Source organism: Pelophylax lessonae (genome assembly GCF_965119305.1).
Source record: "Pelophylax lessonae genome assembly, chromosome: 13".
Lineage (NCBI taxonomy): Eukaryota > Metazoa > Chordata > Amphibia > Anura > Ranidae > Pelophylax > Pelophylax lessonae.
Window position 1 is genome coordinate 28,658,462 of NC_138780.1, and position 17,605 is coordinate 28,676,066.

Here is a 17,605-nt window from a genome sequence, read left to right on the forward strand (position 1 = left end):
AAAAGGGTTCCCGGAGGGGAGATTGCATAATTTCCTGTACCCGTGTTTACATTACACAAGCACAGGATGTTCTGTGATTCATTATTCAAGGTCATAAATCATTAGCTTGGACCTGACAAGTGATCGGTTCTGGAACAAATCCAATCAATGCCGGGTCGGCACACAAGCCACCTGTCCGCGAGCAGGTATGTCGATTCGTGCAGCCATGCCACATTGCTACAGTAAATCTGCGGCAGGTGGTCGGCAAGTGAGTAAAGTGATACTAAAGTCTCATTTTTTTTCTTTAAAAATAACAAACACGTTATACTTACCTGCTCTGTGCAGTGGTTTGGCACAGAGCAGCCCGGATCCTCCTCTTCACGGGTCCCTTGCTGGCACTCCTGGTCCCTCCTTCCTGCTGAGTGATCCCACAGCAAGCAGCTTGCTATGGGGGCACCCGAGTCGCAGCTCTGTGTGTCGATTCACACGGAGCCATGGTTCTGCCCTGCCCTCTCTTTCTCCCGATTGGCTAACTAGCTTTGACTGATAGCAGTGGGAGCCAATGGTGCTGCTGTGTCTCAGCCAATAAGTAGGGAGAGTGCCGGATGGCCGAGGCAGTCGTGCACATCGCTAGATAGAGATGGCTCAAGTAAGTATTGGGGGGGGCAGCTGCACACAGAAGGATTTTTATCTTCATGCATTGAATACATTGGGTTAAAAAACCTTTTACCTTTACAACCACTTTAATTCCTTCAGAGGTTATGTGTATATCATGAATTCCTAAAGGAGAATGATAGAGGATTTTGGTCAATTCTATTTCAATTTCTGTTATAAAAAATATATTTTTTTAAATTTGTACAGAATTTTTATCCCTAGGTTATTTCTCAGAAATAGGGGACACAAAAGCCTGTAAAACATTACAGTGACCCTGCATTTTACCCACATTTGCAAAGTAAGACGTGCAGCAGACAAAGTATGCATTGTGGATTCATCTCTCTAGTATTCTCCGTTGCATGATCCTACATCGGAGCCAGTAAAAGACTCCTCCAGGTGTGAGGTAACAAGTTGCAAACCCATGCCTCACCTAATATGTTGTTCAATAACTGAGGGGCCAGTGGACTAGAAGAATGCAAGGTTAGCTTATCAAGTATGGGGGGGGAAGGGGGGGGGTTGCTCTCCTCCTGTAAAAAACACTAATAAAGCTTCAAAAATGTATGAGTGTAGGCAGATGCAGTTTACCCTCCCCTCTGTAGGTGTCACCATGTTGCTAATCATTGTACAAAGGAAATGGAGGATGAGAGGAACTTTTTCAGGAAGCCTCCTGAAATGTCACCAGAAGAGCAGTGCTCTGCTTGGGCACTGCAGCACTGAATGACCTCTGCGGCCATCTTTGATGAGGGCAGTGCTAATAAATAGAACTTCCCTGCTGCAGTTGGCACGTATTTGCAAAATGGATAGGCAAGCAACAGGATCCAATCTGGAGAGGGGCAGAGCATCTAGTCCTAGGGAAAGGTTCCTGAGGACGAGTGACAGAATAGGGACACCTTCACTGGCTCTGATAACTCTGGCTTTTACCACCAACCTGAAAAACAGCCGCTCTCTTCAACCAGATGCAGTTCCGGTAATGTAAGCCCCATAAAGGTGATTCTGTAAGTGCTTGGGCTATTCCACTTTGCCAAAAACATTGCTGAGAGTTTGGTACCTGTTACGCCTGTGAGGTGCTGTTACCAATTTACTTGAGACTGTTAAAGCAGTCCTTGCCGGTGTTCTGCAGCTGTTATTTGTTACTTCCACTTGACCAAATAAAAACTGAGCCATTCTACTGGGTCTCAGTGTCCCTTTTCTCCAACTTGGTTACCAACCAATTGGCTCCACCCACATTGTAAATAATTGCATGGTGTGACATCCTTATCCTTCTTGCAAGTAATGTTACTTTCGTTGACGTAAATATTTTCGGCAACTTAATTAACACTACTTCAGCCCCGGAAGGTTTACCCCTCTTCATGACCCTGAATACGTGTAACATATAACATGTTATTAAAGGTGAACGTATCCTTTAACATTGCCTGCAGGATTGCTGGGAAGTGATAAGTACCCGATATCATGCAAAAAGACACTTCATCCCAGTACAAAAATTTCTTCTTGCAAGATTTTGGCTGTTTTGCATTCCCCAGGATCTTGCTAGAAGGAATGTGACATCACCCTCGTCTAGGTAAGATATGGTTAAGCACATAATCTACTTTTTTCTTTATAGGTCCATTTTTGAACTATGATTAGGCAGTGCATTTCACAGGGAAGCGGTTGGAACTAATAAATGGACTTCATTATGCTGCAATGTCCACTTTAAGTCCTGTTGAGAAATCAGGGACTATGCCACTCAAAAACAATACCAAAAAAGTATTAATGCTTTAATATATTTTATTTTTAATAAGAAAAAGGAAACAGATTAGACTGTCATATATAGCACAGAAAAAATCCCACTCCCTCAAAATAATAAGTAGGAAAGGAAAACTTAAGGAAATAGTTATATTAATTATCACTATAGAATAAATGTAAACCAAATTGAAGACACCAAAATGAGCTCCCCTATTCTGAAACAAACCAATCAAAATACCAAACAATAGGTATGATAGGGGAAATGTTATTTTGTAATTTTAAATATGATTGCAAACACTATGGAAACACTATGACATGATCCGATGTACATTTATTCATTATATATGTACAAATGTGTGAACTTTTCTATACGAGGTCCATCAGATTTGCAATGTATCCTGTAGTGATGTCACTTCCTTCCAGAACCGGTAGATTTTCTCTTTGTTACATCTGTTGCTCTTCTATTGAACTGTAATCAAAGAGAGGTCCATGTCAGCAAATATTAAACCATATTTAAATAATAAATAGATCTTTTTGTTTCACATTTTCTCATTGATTTATATAAAAAAATTACTGAACTACATTTACATTGATTTATTTTAGGGATCGACCGATTATCGGCAATGCCGATATATCGGGGGCCGATATGCACTTTCCCCGATATATCGGAATCGGCCCCTGAGGTTACTGATATTGCTGATATTTCGGAAAGTGCATGTCCTGGAGTGATGCCTGCAGCTAGAGGCATCACCCCGGTACCGGTGTCCATATCAGATGGTCGGCTGTCTTCTAATGACAACCGATGCAGCTGAGAAGCCACTCGGCTGTTATTACAACAAGCGGGAGGGGACTTCTCCCCCCCCCTCTCGCCGCCTTCCGCGGCTCGCCCGGGTCTCCCGTCCCACAGAGAGACCCGGGCATCCTACCTGCATGGCAGCCCCAGAGAAGACCCCATCAAAGCCGCATTCGGCTCTGATCGAGTCTCCATGTAAAAAACCGGAAGTGATGTCATGACATCAATTCTGGGTACTTGGCGGCAAACTCAAAAAAATGCAAGCATTTAAAACAGCCAAACTTGGCGTTTTGAATGCTTTTAAGTGCAGAGGAGGAGTTTTGGGTCTTTTAGACCCCCAGATCCCTCCACCACAGTACCTTTTAATAAAAAAAAATGTAAATGTCCGAAAATATCGGCCAATATTGGCCGATACCGATATCCGATGACCAAAATTTTGGTATCGGCACTAAAAAAACCATATTGGTCGATCACTAATTTATTTATCCGGTATCAAAGGCATATACTCAAATAGAATCTGCCATCCCCTTTTGTATTTGTCTGCTAGGAATATTAAGTGCCGGTTCACACTAGGGTGACCTGTGAGGCGACCTGGTCGCCTCACAGGTTGCTGCAGGTCGCCTCCCATAGGGTAGCTACGGACCCGTTCTAATAGGAGCGACACAAGTCGCTCCGACCTAGAAAAAGGGTCCGGAGCTTCTTTGGGGCGACCAGGAGGCGACCGCCATAGACTTCAATGTTATGAAGTCCGTGGCGGCCGCTCCGAGGTCGTGGCGCGCTGCTCGCACCGCGACCTCGGAGGTCGCCACCCGAAGTAGCGTCGCGGTAGTGTGAACCGGCGCTGAAGGGTAAAATGATGATTATTTGCACATTGTGTTACCTTTTCTTGCTTGTTGGTCTTTATTTTGATACAATGTATTTAACAGATTTCAATTTCACTAGAGGACATGTGAATATCATGTCTGCATAAAGGGGGACTATGGTTGGTTTTAGTCAATTGAATTATTTCATTTTCTTTTATATTGTAATTTTAATTGCATGAAATCTTTATTTTACATATAAACATCTAATATACTGTATACTGTTTCTTATTTTCAACGTGTTCACTGCTTGATGGGTCATCTAATAGGAAAGCCTAGCACCAGTTTTGTTCCTTTTAATTTTAATTGGAAAACTAAAACTAAACTGGAAGTACCAACCAAGCAAAAAAAATGGCGGCCCCTTATGTACACATAGTTACAAACTATTACAACATACAAGATTTTTAGTTTGTAAACAGATAAAAAAAAACTTACAAGATTTCTAAAATTGTACCACATACTAATACGAATATTTATAGGAAGCTTATCATATGTAGGTATACAGTATAAGTTTCTAAAATGCTAAAGGCAATATAATTCAAGATAAATTTGCTTTAGAAAAAAAAATGGGACTTCTATTATCTGATAACATCAATTTCTGATATTAGATATAAGCAGATAGAACTGAGCTACTCACAGAAGGTATAAGAGACTTGAAAGCCCTTGGCCTGTGTAGACTTGTCACTGTGGAATATGAGGACCATAGAATTGCCTTTGGAGTAATACACAGGGATGCTGCGATCACCACAGAATGGACCCCTTTGTGAACCATCTATGAAGAGTTTTAGATAGTCGTACATACAGAAACTGCCATACTCTACATGGAAGTCACTTATGGTCAGAGCAATCTGAAAAAGAAATAAAATTATGACTAACATGACAGTGTTGCATAAAAGTGAGTGAGTATATTGTTGCTTACAATTCATTGATGTTGCAGTCTACCCAAACTAATATTTGACATTAATGCAGTATAAACCCCAAAACAAAAACCTGTTTGCTGTAACTGATTATAAAATATGAGCTGAAGTTTCACCTCACTTTGTAAGAGTATTTAAATCTGCTAATACATTTAACACTCTCCTCCACCCCCAAACTGACAATGCCTCTGTGCCCCCTCTGCTCATTCATGCAGAGTTATGTCTCACTAATACAGGAGGTGTGTTACTGGCCAGGTCACCAGGTAAAAACAGGGGTAAAAAAAGCCAAAGAAAAGAAAACTGATGCAGCCGCCACATCTAATGATTAGGGATGGGCCGAACACCTCCCTGTTTGGTTCGCAGCAGAACTCCCGAACAGGGAAAATATTCTAACCCGAACGACAAACCCCATTGAAGTCAATGGGAGCTTAACAGGAAAAATCAAATGTGCCCATTTTGAAGGCTTATATGCAAGTAATTGGCCATAAAAGGGCTATGCGGGTTTGGGTCGTTTTTTCAGGAGCAGTGATTTTAGTTATTTCCTAAAGTGCAACAATAATAATGAAAAATTCATTTAAATATAGTGCCTGGGGGGGTCCCTCTAAAGTGAAGTCCAGCCTGGGGGGAAAAAAATTAAAAGACAACAGCTACAAATACTGTAGCTGCTGACTTTTAGAACAAGGACACTTACCTGTCCAGGGAGCCCGCAATGTCAGCCGAACCGTCCATAGGCTCCAGTTGCAGGTGCCGACCTCTATGTGTCTCCCAGATGGCAGTAGGGGGGAGGGAAGAGGGGCCGCAAATGATGTAGGTTGCCGCGGTGCCCTTGCCCAGAAGTGGGAGCAGGGTACCTGTTTCTGACAGGTATCCGCCCCCCCCCCACCCGAAAGGTGCCAAATGCGGCACCGGAAGCGGGAAGGAAGCAGTGAAGCGGAGTGCATCTGTAGCATGTATAAAACATGCTACAGCAAAAATTACTTTTCTAAAGAAGAAAATAAGGGTCAAATCCCATTTAAAATTACTTACCTGGCCATTGAAAAAAATAAAGAAAAAAACAGCATGGAATCCCCCCCTCACCCCCAGTCCATCAGATGTCCATCAGATGTCCATCGGATGCAAAAAATAGAAAAAAATAAAAACGCTTTAGCCTCTTGGGAGGCATCCCGCCATTTGCCCGCTCTGCACTTTGACATTTCTTATATAGGCAAGGGGCAGTGTCAACTGGTCTGTGGTATTGAGCCCGTATAGATCCCCAGCTCAGGATTCCCCAGGGCACGGAGTCTAAGCCCCAGCCTGCTTCTTCACCAGGGCCCCTGATGGTAGGGATGGACTTGCAGCAGACTGGAACCAGATCGCGGCCCCCAGGTAGGCCCAGCTGAGAATGTGGAGACCGCTGGCGTGTGCAGGGTAAACAGGAGACTATAGGGAGATCCAAGAGACAAGCCGAGGTCAGGACAGGCAGCAGACAAACGTAGATGGAGAAACAAAGCCGGGTCGGTACACAGGAGATCAGATACAATAGCCAAGGGAAACACGGATGGGAGCTCAGAGAACAGCGAAGTTGCTAAAGCAAGGAACAGTGCACTGAGCATGTGTATGTATAGGGAAGCAAACAGGGAGGTGACCCAGGAAGTAATTGACAGGAACAGGATATAACCCACAGTGGAGCAGGAGACGCCCATAGGAAACAGAGAAGCCCAAACACCACATGTGAAGGGAGGCAAAACAGAAGCACTGCAGCAAGGAGGTAAGAATATACAGACAAAACTATAGGCTAACTTGTGACAGGCAGGGCCACCCGGCTACGTCACTCGGTGGCACCACCCCCTTCTGATGTCACATGATGTCACCTGAAATTTAATATATTTTGGTTTTGGGTTTAATACAACCTTAGGAATGATGCTGCACAAAAAAGGCAGTTCTTAGGATTTTTGTTAAAAAAAGGAAGCTGGGGGATGTACTGTGCTCCTCCTACATTACTGGCTGCTTTCTTTATCATTCACCCATCTACAATAGACTCAAGAAACTGATTAGCCCCCTTCCGTCCTCTCCCCTTGTGCTCCTGTTACTCTCAATCAGGATGGCAGGAATTAACCCAGTGCTGCAAAGTCAAGTAATGCTTTATAAACAGCTTACAAATGTCACTCCACCAAGCTGGGGGATGTACTGTGCTCCTCCTACATTACTGGCTGCTTTCTTTATCATTCACCCATCTACAATAGACTCAAGAAACTGATTAGCCCCCTTCCGTCCTCTCCCCTTGTGCTCCTGTTACTCTCAATCAGGATGGCAGGAATTAACCCAGTGCTGCAAAGTCAAGTAATGCTTTATAAACAGCTTACAAATGTCACTCCACCAGATTTCAGCCAGTTTCACAAATTACCACCAACACTTCCTGTGATCAATGTAGAAATGATCCAGAAAGTCATGGTGGTAGATAGTCTTGGAGCAATCTACTTTAGATTTGCCAAAAGCAATGTAGTGTAATGGCCTAAACAATACATTCAGTTTCCACTCACTCAGGTAGGCCCTGGTAAACGCTGGTGAATTTAAAGGGGGTTGTACATTCAGACTATAATGTGTCTGTCCAACATTAAAGTTTTCCCTGTGTGAAAATTGTAGAGAATTAGGATTTCCAGTAATTATGGAGAATTTTCAAGGTATCTTGGTTTACCTTATATCCAACAGGAGCTGTGATGGTGTAGTTACAATTCATATTCGGACTGTAGTTCCCTGGGTATCCCGGAGATGCAAAGTTGCCTTTAGAGTTAAAGAAGGTCCCTCCACACTGAACTGTGAGAATATAAATATAATCAATACAATAAAGAGATTCATAATAGTATATGACATCATTGTATGTTTATGCATATATATTGTATATAGATAGTTCATTCTCCCTTTCAGAGGTCCAGGTTGGTCTTAGGCTACGACCCCACTCTCTAACCCTCATAGCACAGCTCAGACCTTGAGATGGCCTACACAGGCACCAAATTCTGCTTCACAGCAAGAAGGGGAGAGTGATATGTGGTGCCTTACCCAGAAGTGGCAACACCGTTGTATGGGTTAACTGCTTCTTTAGTCTAGAACAGCCTTTCTCAACCATTTTAACAAAGAGGAGCCATTGAAACAATTTTCTAGTCTCAGAGAACCCCAGATAAAAGTTACTATAGCTAAAACTCATGGTACATTAGTGTGATGGTCAGTGGGAAGAATGTTCCTTACACTTGTGGTGACTTGTGGAAGAATTCCCCCCTTTCAGATAGCTAAAAGGATCAATGGTGGCAGAAGTAACTTATCTGATTGGCAGAACTTTCTCATTGCTCAAGGAACCCCTACCAACCTCTGGAGGAACCCTGGTTGAGATTTTTTTATTATATGTAATGGAAATAAAAAATGGAAAACTTTTTTAACTTATTATATATGAATATATTTTGTCTTTGGTTGTCTTCAAAATCCCAAAAGAGTTTTTGTATACGATTTGTACAGAAGGGATGGTGGCAACCGTTTCCTACATTTTAAGTGATAATTCGTTATTATGGTTGAGAAACCCTGGTCTAGAAGATGATAAATATGTTGAAATGCTTACCTTATTTCTTACTCCTACAGGCTTCCTCCATGCTGTATGATTGGTCCCTGAAGCTGCTTCTTTTTGCCATTCCCCTGGCTGTAGACTCTCAGATATCATCAAGTACAACACAGGATCAGCAGTCATGCATTGTATGTGAACATGTTGAGGGCTCCCACATACTGGGACATTGGAGAGCATAGATGAACACTGGCTGCCAGGGTAAGATTTTGAACTTTTCCAAACTTCTCTAAGCATATCAAGCCTCTAACCCATGCAGTGCTGGGGAAAATGAGTCTGGTCCCGAAACTCTACCCTGGAAAATTTTGGATGACATTGTCAACCACATAGAAGTCCATGGGAGTTTTCCAACTTCCTAGTTTTGCAGTAGGGCAGGGGGAAGGGATATACCTCAAGGAAGATGAGTTTATGCAGTATCTGATCCAAAATAGGCCATAGAGGTAAATGTTATCACTCCTAATGTTGACCAACATACGCACTGAATAACCTACTGTATATACAACTTTATAGAGTGCAGGCCTGACTGACTAATAATTCTGATTGTATATACTTAGAGACTTCATGGATTACCTCAAAGTTTGCAAATATAGGTTAGAGGACATTGAACTGTTGTATCAATATCCCCTCCTTGGCTCTGCATCTGTGATTCTTCACGGTTTTTCTCTGAACACATTCTAAATCATTAATATAAATCGGCATACCTGAGCTATATGTAGCTTGGAAGCCAACACCAGCAACAGCCCCATCACTGACGAACTGGACCAGCATATGGCTTGTGGAAGCGATGAGTGGAGGGATGGCTTGACTGCCGCAAATTTTATTCAACAACACGGGAGAGTTCTTAGTGGGACCGTCATAGATCCTCATGTAGTCCGACTCGCAGTTAGGAGTGGACTGGATATTAAAGCTACTGAAATTTAGTGAAGCCTTGAAAATGACACAAAGAAAATATATAATGTATAGTAAAACATAAGCATCACATATCTGTAACTGTAAACTGTAAAATTCAAAGAAACCTGTGCCTGTGGATTTTGCAATTCCATTACAATTGGTAACATACTTGTAAGAACCAGAGCCGTAAATTAAGCCAAGACCCATTTTGTTCCTGCTAAAATCCCCATTCCTTCAATCCCCTCACTACCAGATGTGGGGTAAAAGAAATATGGAGCATCACATTTGTCAAATTAGGATCCCAGCCATGAAGGAGTAATGATAATCTGCAGACTATAAAGTGGGCTATAATGAAGTTAAGTATTATTCCAAAATATGGAGCAATTTGTGGTTGATTGAGAGCAGTGTTGGGGGTAACTAGTTACAAAGTAACTGATTACAGTAACTACATTACTTTTTTTGGTAACTAAGTAAAGTAACTAGTTACAATACTAATATTGGTAACTACACTACTTTACTAGGCTATAGGAATGCGCTTTCCTGCGTTACCCAAGCCGTGCGATACAATCCTTATTTCGAAGAATAGAGAGGGATGAAGTTTATGACTTTTTGTTGCACTTTATGTTTTATTCTGTTTTTTCAGATTTTGTTCTCATTTTTCCCAAAGCCTGTGTTTATACAATAAACTCTGTGCAGAAAAAGTGTCATGTATCTTCTTCTACACGTTAAATGAAGAAAGAGGAGAGTAAAGTAATAAGTAGTGAAGTTACTTTTCAAATGCAGTAACTAGTAAAGTAATCTCATTACAATTTACAGAAGTAACTAGTAACTAGTTACATTGTTTGAGTAACTACCCCAACACTGATTGAGAGTATGAGGTTCAGAGGCATTTACATCTTAAAAGACCAACTCTATACCTCTGTCTTAGCCATAAATTCAAACCACTGCTATGGCTCCTCTTCAATGTACAAAAGTGTGCTGTTCAGGTTGGGAGTATTTGGGCCTGTTACTTGGCTCTATACTAGTCAAGTCTCTTTTTAATTTATAAATGTAAAATTCAGGTGGTCTACAAAACAATCTTCAGATGGCGGTTCATTTTCCCAGCTAGGTTTTGCATATCTACATTTCTGTTTCCTTACCTGCCCTGATGGAACCCTGATCAACCAAACGCAGTCAGCATTATCAGGATAAGCAGAGGGATAGTTGGCAGAAGTGAAAATTCCTGTCTTATTATTAAGTAAAGTAGCACAGACACCTAAGAATTAAGAAATAGACATATAAATTGTATTTAGTTACTGGAGGAATAGACTGATAATAATATTAATAATGAATTGGTGGGAAACAGGGGAGAGGGTATTAACCTTCTATTAGATTAAAACTGGTAGAATTTTGAACTTAAAATCAAACAAATCTTGAGTTTAACCCCTTTATGATAAAAATAAAAGATCCTTAATGCCTCAATGCAGTGTTACAACTTTAGCATGTGTTAGTAAAACGGCACTTATCTTTGCAACTACTTTGTGTATCCAATGGAATTATACCTTGTTTGTTTGGGCCAAATTGAACCTTCACTTCATGGTAAAAAGGACATTTCCTGATTTCTAACTTTTATTTTTTCAATGAAAACTAGCCAAAAAGTGAAAATGTAACTTTTTTTTGTCACAACTTTTTTTTTTTTTAAAACTAAAAATTTCTTTAAAATCAAACTATAAAAAAAAAAAAAATCATCCAAAACTGGAATGTACAGAAACTTACTGCATTGATAAAGTCGGTTAATTTTAGTGACATCCAAGACGCTCAGTCCGATTGTCTGACCAATAGGCACACTGGGGTCCGGCTTGGGGACAATTGTGCGTTGGTTTAAAGTGTTGCTGAATGCATAGCTGGAAAATGTGGAGATAAAGTTGACATCTTACCATTCAAATATTTTATAATTTATCAGTAATTCTTCAGCTAACACAAAAGTCATAACTTACGCATCATAATGCATCACTGAACCGTAGTCATATGGACTGCCCAGGTTATTAGTGTCCGCTTTAGCAAAATTACCCCAGTATCCTGTAACAAGATAAAAGCAGTGGTAATGTCTCTTTTTTGAACACATGCCTAAATTCTCTTTGTGTAAATGTCCGCAGTACCTTTAGAGATATACTGGAAATTGATATCAACATAATTGTCACGATCACTTCTCGTGTGCTCATGGTAGAAGCCCAGGGCATGTTCTAGTTCATGTTGTATAATCCCCCTGAAGATGCAGCCACCACCCAATGAAACTGTCTGGCTTCCACCAGTTCTTCCAATATATGAGTAGCAGCTAGGAATAGTAAATATACAGTTCAAAAGAGTTACGCTTTAATGCAATTCAGGAGCCAAAGACAATAGTTTTAATAGAAACAATGACTGATTCCGAGCTACAGAATGTAAACAATATCTCTTTGTGCTAAGTCCTTGATCTTTCTAATTTATATCAGCAGGTGTATCCCTATGCATGTGCCCAATTCTAGTAAGAGGTAAGGTGTTTGGGAGCTAAATAACGTTGTGATGGCTCCAAGCATTGAGTGGTTACCTTAGTCAGAGAAGACTACAGGGAGCAGTGCACAGGCCTTTTGAGCTGCGAGGAAGCATCAGGAGTCAAGTTTCAGTTCACAGACAGATTCACAAGCGCCAGTAAGCATTGGTCGGCATTCAGCCGGTGCCAAGACATCGCTAGGCGGCATTTTTTTCTCAAGTGTCCCAATTCTGTAACTAGTTGAGCCAGCGGAGTATCCCACTCATTCCCTTCTCCCATCCAATCTCCTACAATAAAACTAAAGACCAAAGATGCCGGACTGTTCATTGTCTAAGATCTCACACTTGGGCAACGAGCTTAAATGTGCTGTCCGTGTTAACGATAACCATGGCAGACTAACATCAGGCCCAATGCCTGGAAATATTGCTACACACTATATTTTACACATGATTAATTAATACTATATAATTGTTAATTTTATTATTGCAAGCGCTTTTTTATTGTTGGTTATGATGGACAATAGACAACCTTACCCATCATCAGGTGTGATGTTGAGATAATCCTCTTCTGTTGTAAGAGGCACAAACCTCACACAAGTCAATGTCTCAAACTCTGCCATGGCAAGCACAATCTTATTCAGGTCACTGGGACCTGGAAACAAAGATAGAAGGTTGGGTTTCTACAAATAACAAATAGTAACGAATACTTCAATACAAGGGAAAAAAGAGGGAACTCACTGTAGTTGGAATCTATGATGTAGGGAACAGGAACAGTACCATTATCACTTTTAGGCCAAAGGCAAGAAGGACAGTTCATGGCACTGCGGTCATTTTGTATCAGCATATCGCCTCCATACATGGGTGTTTTGCTATCTGAAGATACAGAAAATGGTTATAGTTAATACACTAAAATGCATTTGATTTAAGCTGCCCATACACTGTGAACTGGCTGAAGTTTGCAATGTGGGTGGCTCTATCGGTCCCCTCTCATGCAGCATTTACTACAGCACAGCTAACATACTCCTTGAGCTACTTTTTCCACCCCCTAGTCTGAGCTCTACTGTATAGGGACTGCAGAAGGCTGAGTCTATGTCCAATTAAGGTACTTTCATCATTTGTAGTGGAAAAAGAGTACAATTAAGATGTTGTAAAGAATACAGAGCTGCATTAATTCATTAATTTTTATCTGCCTGGAGTACAGCTTTAATTGGAGATTCAGAACTAGAATTTGCCAAAAAGGAATACACAGTTTTACTAGAGATATTGATGCTGATTTTCTACTAAATTCCCATGCAAAGTGCAATTTCCTTTTTAAAGTGAACAGTCTATTTGCCTTTAATCAATCAACCTCTTTGTCTCACAAGTTTTACTGCAATGGTAGAAGTGAATAGGAATAACCCATCAGTCTTTTTAGAAATGGAATACTGATTTAAAAAAATCCTTCAGCAATGACGAAGATCTTGTAACCTAAGACAAGAGCATCATATTTGTCCTCTCATGCTATTGGATAGTCCATCAGTGCATGGTTTAAAGGATCCTAAAACTCATAACTTTATTCATTATAATTGGTTATTTTCTATTCCTTTGCCTTGATTTAGCACACTCATAATGCAGTAAAGAACCCTTTGATTTAGAATAATTACCTTTATTAGCTTTCAAAATCTTGCTGAAGATCCCTTGAGGTACTTCTGAACCTTCATTCTTTGGGGCTATGTATACAAAATACACATTAGGCACATCTAGTGAAATAATTGCAAACAAAAAAGTATTGGAAAAAAATACTAATTACTAAAGTAATTAGAAAAATATTGAACCTATTTTAAAAATTGGATAATAGTAAGAAAGTGTATCTCTACAAAGCTATCCCTGATCTGTGAAACTTCTGGTTGGGTAATCCTTTAATTTTGCAGTGTTTGCCTCAGTCACCATAATTATCATAAACACAATCACCTAAGTAAGGGGAGATGACGTTAAAAAATACCCTGTTGCCAGGGTCTACAAAACATATCAATAAATAAAAAACCTCCCTTGTGTAAACAGCGGAAAGCTCGAAACAGCTGCTTGTATGTGATATCAGCAGCCCCAGCAAACTCAGAGCTTTCACTCAAGTGATATTTTATGGTATTTCTCTTCACTCCTCCCCCAGCAGCTACAGGAAAGGTTATGTGGGGAGGTAAGGGGGAGGGACGGAGATGCTGGGCCAGCACAGACAGTAATTGAACACTCCCAGTAGAGGGGAGGGCTAAGAGAAGTAATGAGGGAGGGGGCTGTGCTAGGGAAGTTATTCTCAGAGTAGCCAAAATGTCTTTGCAAGTTCAAAGCCACATTGCAGGTGAATAATAACTCATTTATAGAAAGGAAAGTAATGCAAGCAAGCATTTAAAATAATTGATTTTTCTCTGGTTTTATCTGCATTTTTTTTTTTTTTTTTGGTGAAAGGGTCTCTTTAAGGTAAGGGATGTTTACCATAAGAGCTATAAAAATGTAGAATAGTATTCACCATGGGCTGGTCCAAGATGGGCAAAGATAAATATTTTTTTACATTCTCTGGCCAGGCTGATTGGGGACAATGGAGCAGTAAATACTTTGTACAATTATTGATTTAGGAATTAGGATTTAGTATTAGAAATGTTATTAAATAAAGGCTAATAAATTGGGGAAAAAGCAGAATAATCAAAACAGCTGCTAGAAAACAGAATGCAAAAAATATTCTTTAAATTAGAATGTTAAAAAGCTTACCATCTTTGTTCACTCCAAGTAGATGGTACTGAAAAGTAAATGTTTTGTATAAATATCTTAATTCAAATAAAATAAAATAATAGGAGATAAAAAGTCTTGGCCCCAACCCATTCCTATCTGAAAGAGTCCTCCTCAACCCTATGGAAATCTCTTAAAAGTGAGGTAAAATCCTTTCTTAGACAGATGATACCACAACAGTCATCATTGGAAGATTTTACCGTATCTCCTGTTCTGTTCACAACTATAACATTTTGGATTTCCCCTCACTTTCTGTCCTAACTGCAATGGTTGGGGCAATTGTCAAATCTCTCTACAGTGGACCCAGAAGGTAATGATAAGTTGACTGTTCTAAAATCTAACAGGATTCCTAAACCCCCACCACTTTATCCAAAACTAAAGGGGAAAGAATTTTGGCTAGATTTACACTTAACTACTAGCTAATATTGTCAGTATCTTATTGGATCTTATGTTTTCCTAAATATAGTTTTCACCTTTCCCCTGTACTGTTCATGTCAACTCATCATCTCACCTGTATTTGTGCAGATAGAGGTAGACTGGTCACCAGCCCCGTAACACAGCCCAGAAGCAGGAGGAAGACCTTTTCATTCATCTTGTTCAGAATTCTCCTTCACTATAATGTGAAATATCTTCTCTCTGAAGCTTGGTGAGATACTCATCTTCTGCATCACCTTTTATATAGGTACCAGAGAAGATCTCACCAATCGTGAGACAGGAAAGCAAATTCCAAGAATTACCTCAGTGGACGTGTATGGGAATTAGAAACGTATAATTATTTCATGTGTGACACTATGGTCCTTATTATCCTATTAATATCTTGATGTCCCGCTGTCCAACTGGTAATTGATTGTCATTGTCTCCTGACAATTGTCTATAATGACATAGAAAAGTTTTTGTGTATATCATCATCGACTGATTTTTCCAGCTAAAATCTAAATAAATTGGGACTGGCAATTGTAATTTTACATTTATTTTTCAATTCATGGTTATACCCATTTTATGAGATAATTCATACCTACAGTGCCATGAGCAATGATTTGGGTAGACCTGGTCTTCACCCTAGTGCTGCCAGGCATAAGCGCTAACCACTTTGCTACTGTGCCCGCCTGGAGGTGTAGCTGGTTGATAAACACTGAATAATATCTATAACTATTGGCAATGCTGCTTGGGGAACCAGAAACTGCAAAAAAGCAAAGGTAAAGAGGAGAGCCAAAGAGCCTCATAGTGTAGAGATATTTAATTCAGTAAAGCAATCTTAAAACCAATAAATTTTACAGTCACAAGTCAAGAAGGAGAATGGGCGTATATTGTAACCAAATGGAGAAAGTAATAGAACCATTGGTCATGAGCAGCCGATGCCTGTTGCCGTTAATGAACCAGCAAACACCACTGAGGAGAAGGAGCTGATAGTACTGGCTGGAAAATGTGCCTCTACACATGATCACCCTTTAATTTATGATGACATATTTTCTTGTTTGAATTATGAGTTTTACAATTGTTCCAATTGTTCTAGATGTGCTGATATTGGATCAATAATGATAGTCAACATTTCATTTTACTTGTGTCTATATATTATAATTCTATATCTAGCTATATTTTATTTCATTTATGTATTCAATTTTTTTTTATTATGATTATCCACATTATGGATATGGTTCTATCTTTGAACTGCTATTGAAACAGTCCAGCCAACCATGCTGTATTGGCAACAACTTTATGAATCTCAACAATTGCTTATACAAAAGGTTTTTTTTTTTTAAATGTATTTATTCACATATATATTTTGATTTGCAAGTTACATCTGGAACAGGTCAGCCCATCTTGTTCCTATATGTATTCTCCTATGTATTCCCTTATATGTATTACATATATTTATTTTTTACTTAATTTACAGCGCATCCAGAAAGTATTCACAGCGCTTCACTTTTTCACATTTTGTTATGTTACAGCCTTATTCCAAAATGGATTTAACTCATCATTTTCCTCAAAATTCGACAAAACAATACCCCACAATGACAACGTGAAATACGTTTGTTTGAAATCTTTGCAAAAAACAAAAAAAATACCAGGTACATAAGTTACATAGTTACATAGTTAGGGAGGTTGAAAAAGACATCAGTCCATCCAGTCCAACCTATGATGAGTGTGTGTGTGTTTGCTGTTAACAGTACATTGTATTCCCCTGTATGTTGTGGTCTTTAAGTGCCCATCTAATAGTTTTTTAAAACTATCGATGCTCCCTGCTGATACGACTGCTTGTGGAAGAGAATTCCACACCCTTACTGCTCTGACAGTAAAGAACCCTTTACACAGTTTAAGGTTAAATCGCTTCTCTTCCAATTTTAGTGAGTGGCCTTACATGTCTTATAGAATTCCCTTTCGCTGAAAAGTTTGGTCCCTATGCCAGGGTTTTCAGTATGGTATTTGTACATTGATATCATATCTCCTCTCAAGCGTCTCTTCTCCAGAGAAAATAAGTTCAATGCTTGTAGTCTTTCCTCATAGCTGTTGTCCCTCATTCCCCTAAATATCTTTGTTGCCCTTCTCTGAACTCTCTCAAATTCCAGCACATCTTTTCTGAGGACAGATGCCCAGAAATAGATGGCATACTCAAGATTTGGCCGGACCAGAGTCTTGTAGAGTAGGAGAATTATGGTTTTATCTCTGGAGCGAATCCCCTTTTTTATGCATGCCAGTATTCTTTTTGCTTTGCTTGCAGCAGCTTGCCATTGCATGCCACTGCTAAGCTTGTTGTCTACTAGGACCCTCAGGTCCTTTTCCATCTTAGATTCACCCAAAGGTTCTGGGTATTCACAGCCTTTGCTCAATACTTTGTTGAAGCACCTTTGGCACCAATTGCAGGCTCAAGTCTTTTTGGATATGATGCTACAAGCACCTATTTTGAGCAGTGCCTGGTTTCCTCCCGACATGATGCTTG

At 39.9% G+C, this 17,605-nt stretch overlaps 1 protein-coding gene across 1 annotated transcript in view; it reads right to left on the minus strand.

Annotated features, from left to right (window-relative positions):
• The window catches only part of LOC309569128 (cubilin-like), a gene marked incomplete at both ends in the record, with an annotated part of 322,027 nt that overhangs the window by 81,439 nt on the left and 222,983 nt on the right, over window positions 1–17,605 (minus strand). The window contains 10 exons of the mRNA XM_082274890.1: window positions 4,646–4,856; window positions 7,600–7,718; window positions 9,213–9,438; window positions 10,542–10,657; window positions 11,158–11,285; window positions 11,379–11,460; window positions 11,541–11,716; window positions 12,445–12,562; window positions 12,649–12,783; window positions 13,554–13,619. Coding sequence (XP_082131016.1) covers window positions 4,646–4,856; window positions 7,600–7,718; window positions 9,213–9,438; window positions 10,542–10,657; window positions 11,158–11,285; window positions 11,379–11,460; window positions 11,541–11,716; window positions 12,445–12,562; window positions 12,649–12,783; window positions 13,554–13,619 — 1,377 coding nt within the window. The remainder of the gene's footprint in view (window positions 1–4,645; window positions 4,857–7,599; window positions 7,719–9,212; window positions 9,439–10,541; window positions 10,658–11,157; window positions 11,286–11,378; window positions 11,461–11,540; window positions 11,717–12,444; window positions 12,563–12,648; window positions 12,784–13,553; window positions 13,620–17,605) is intronic.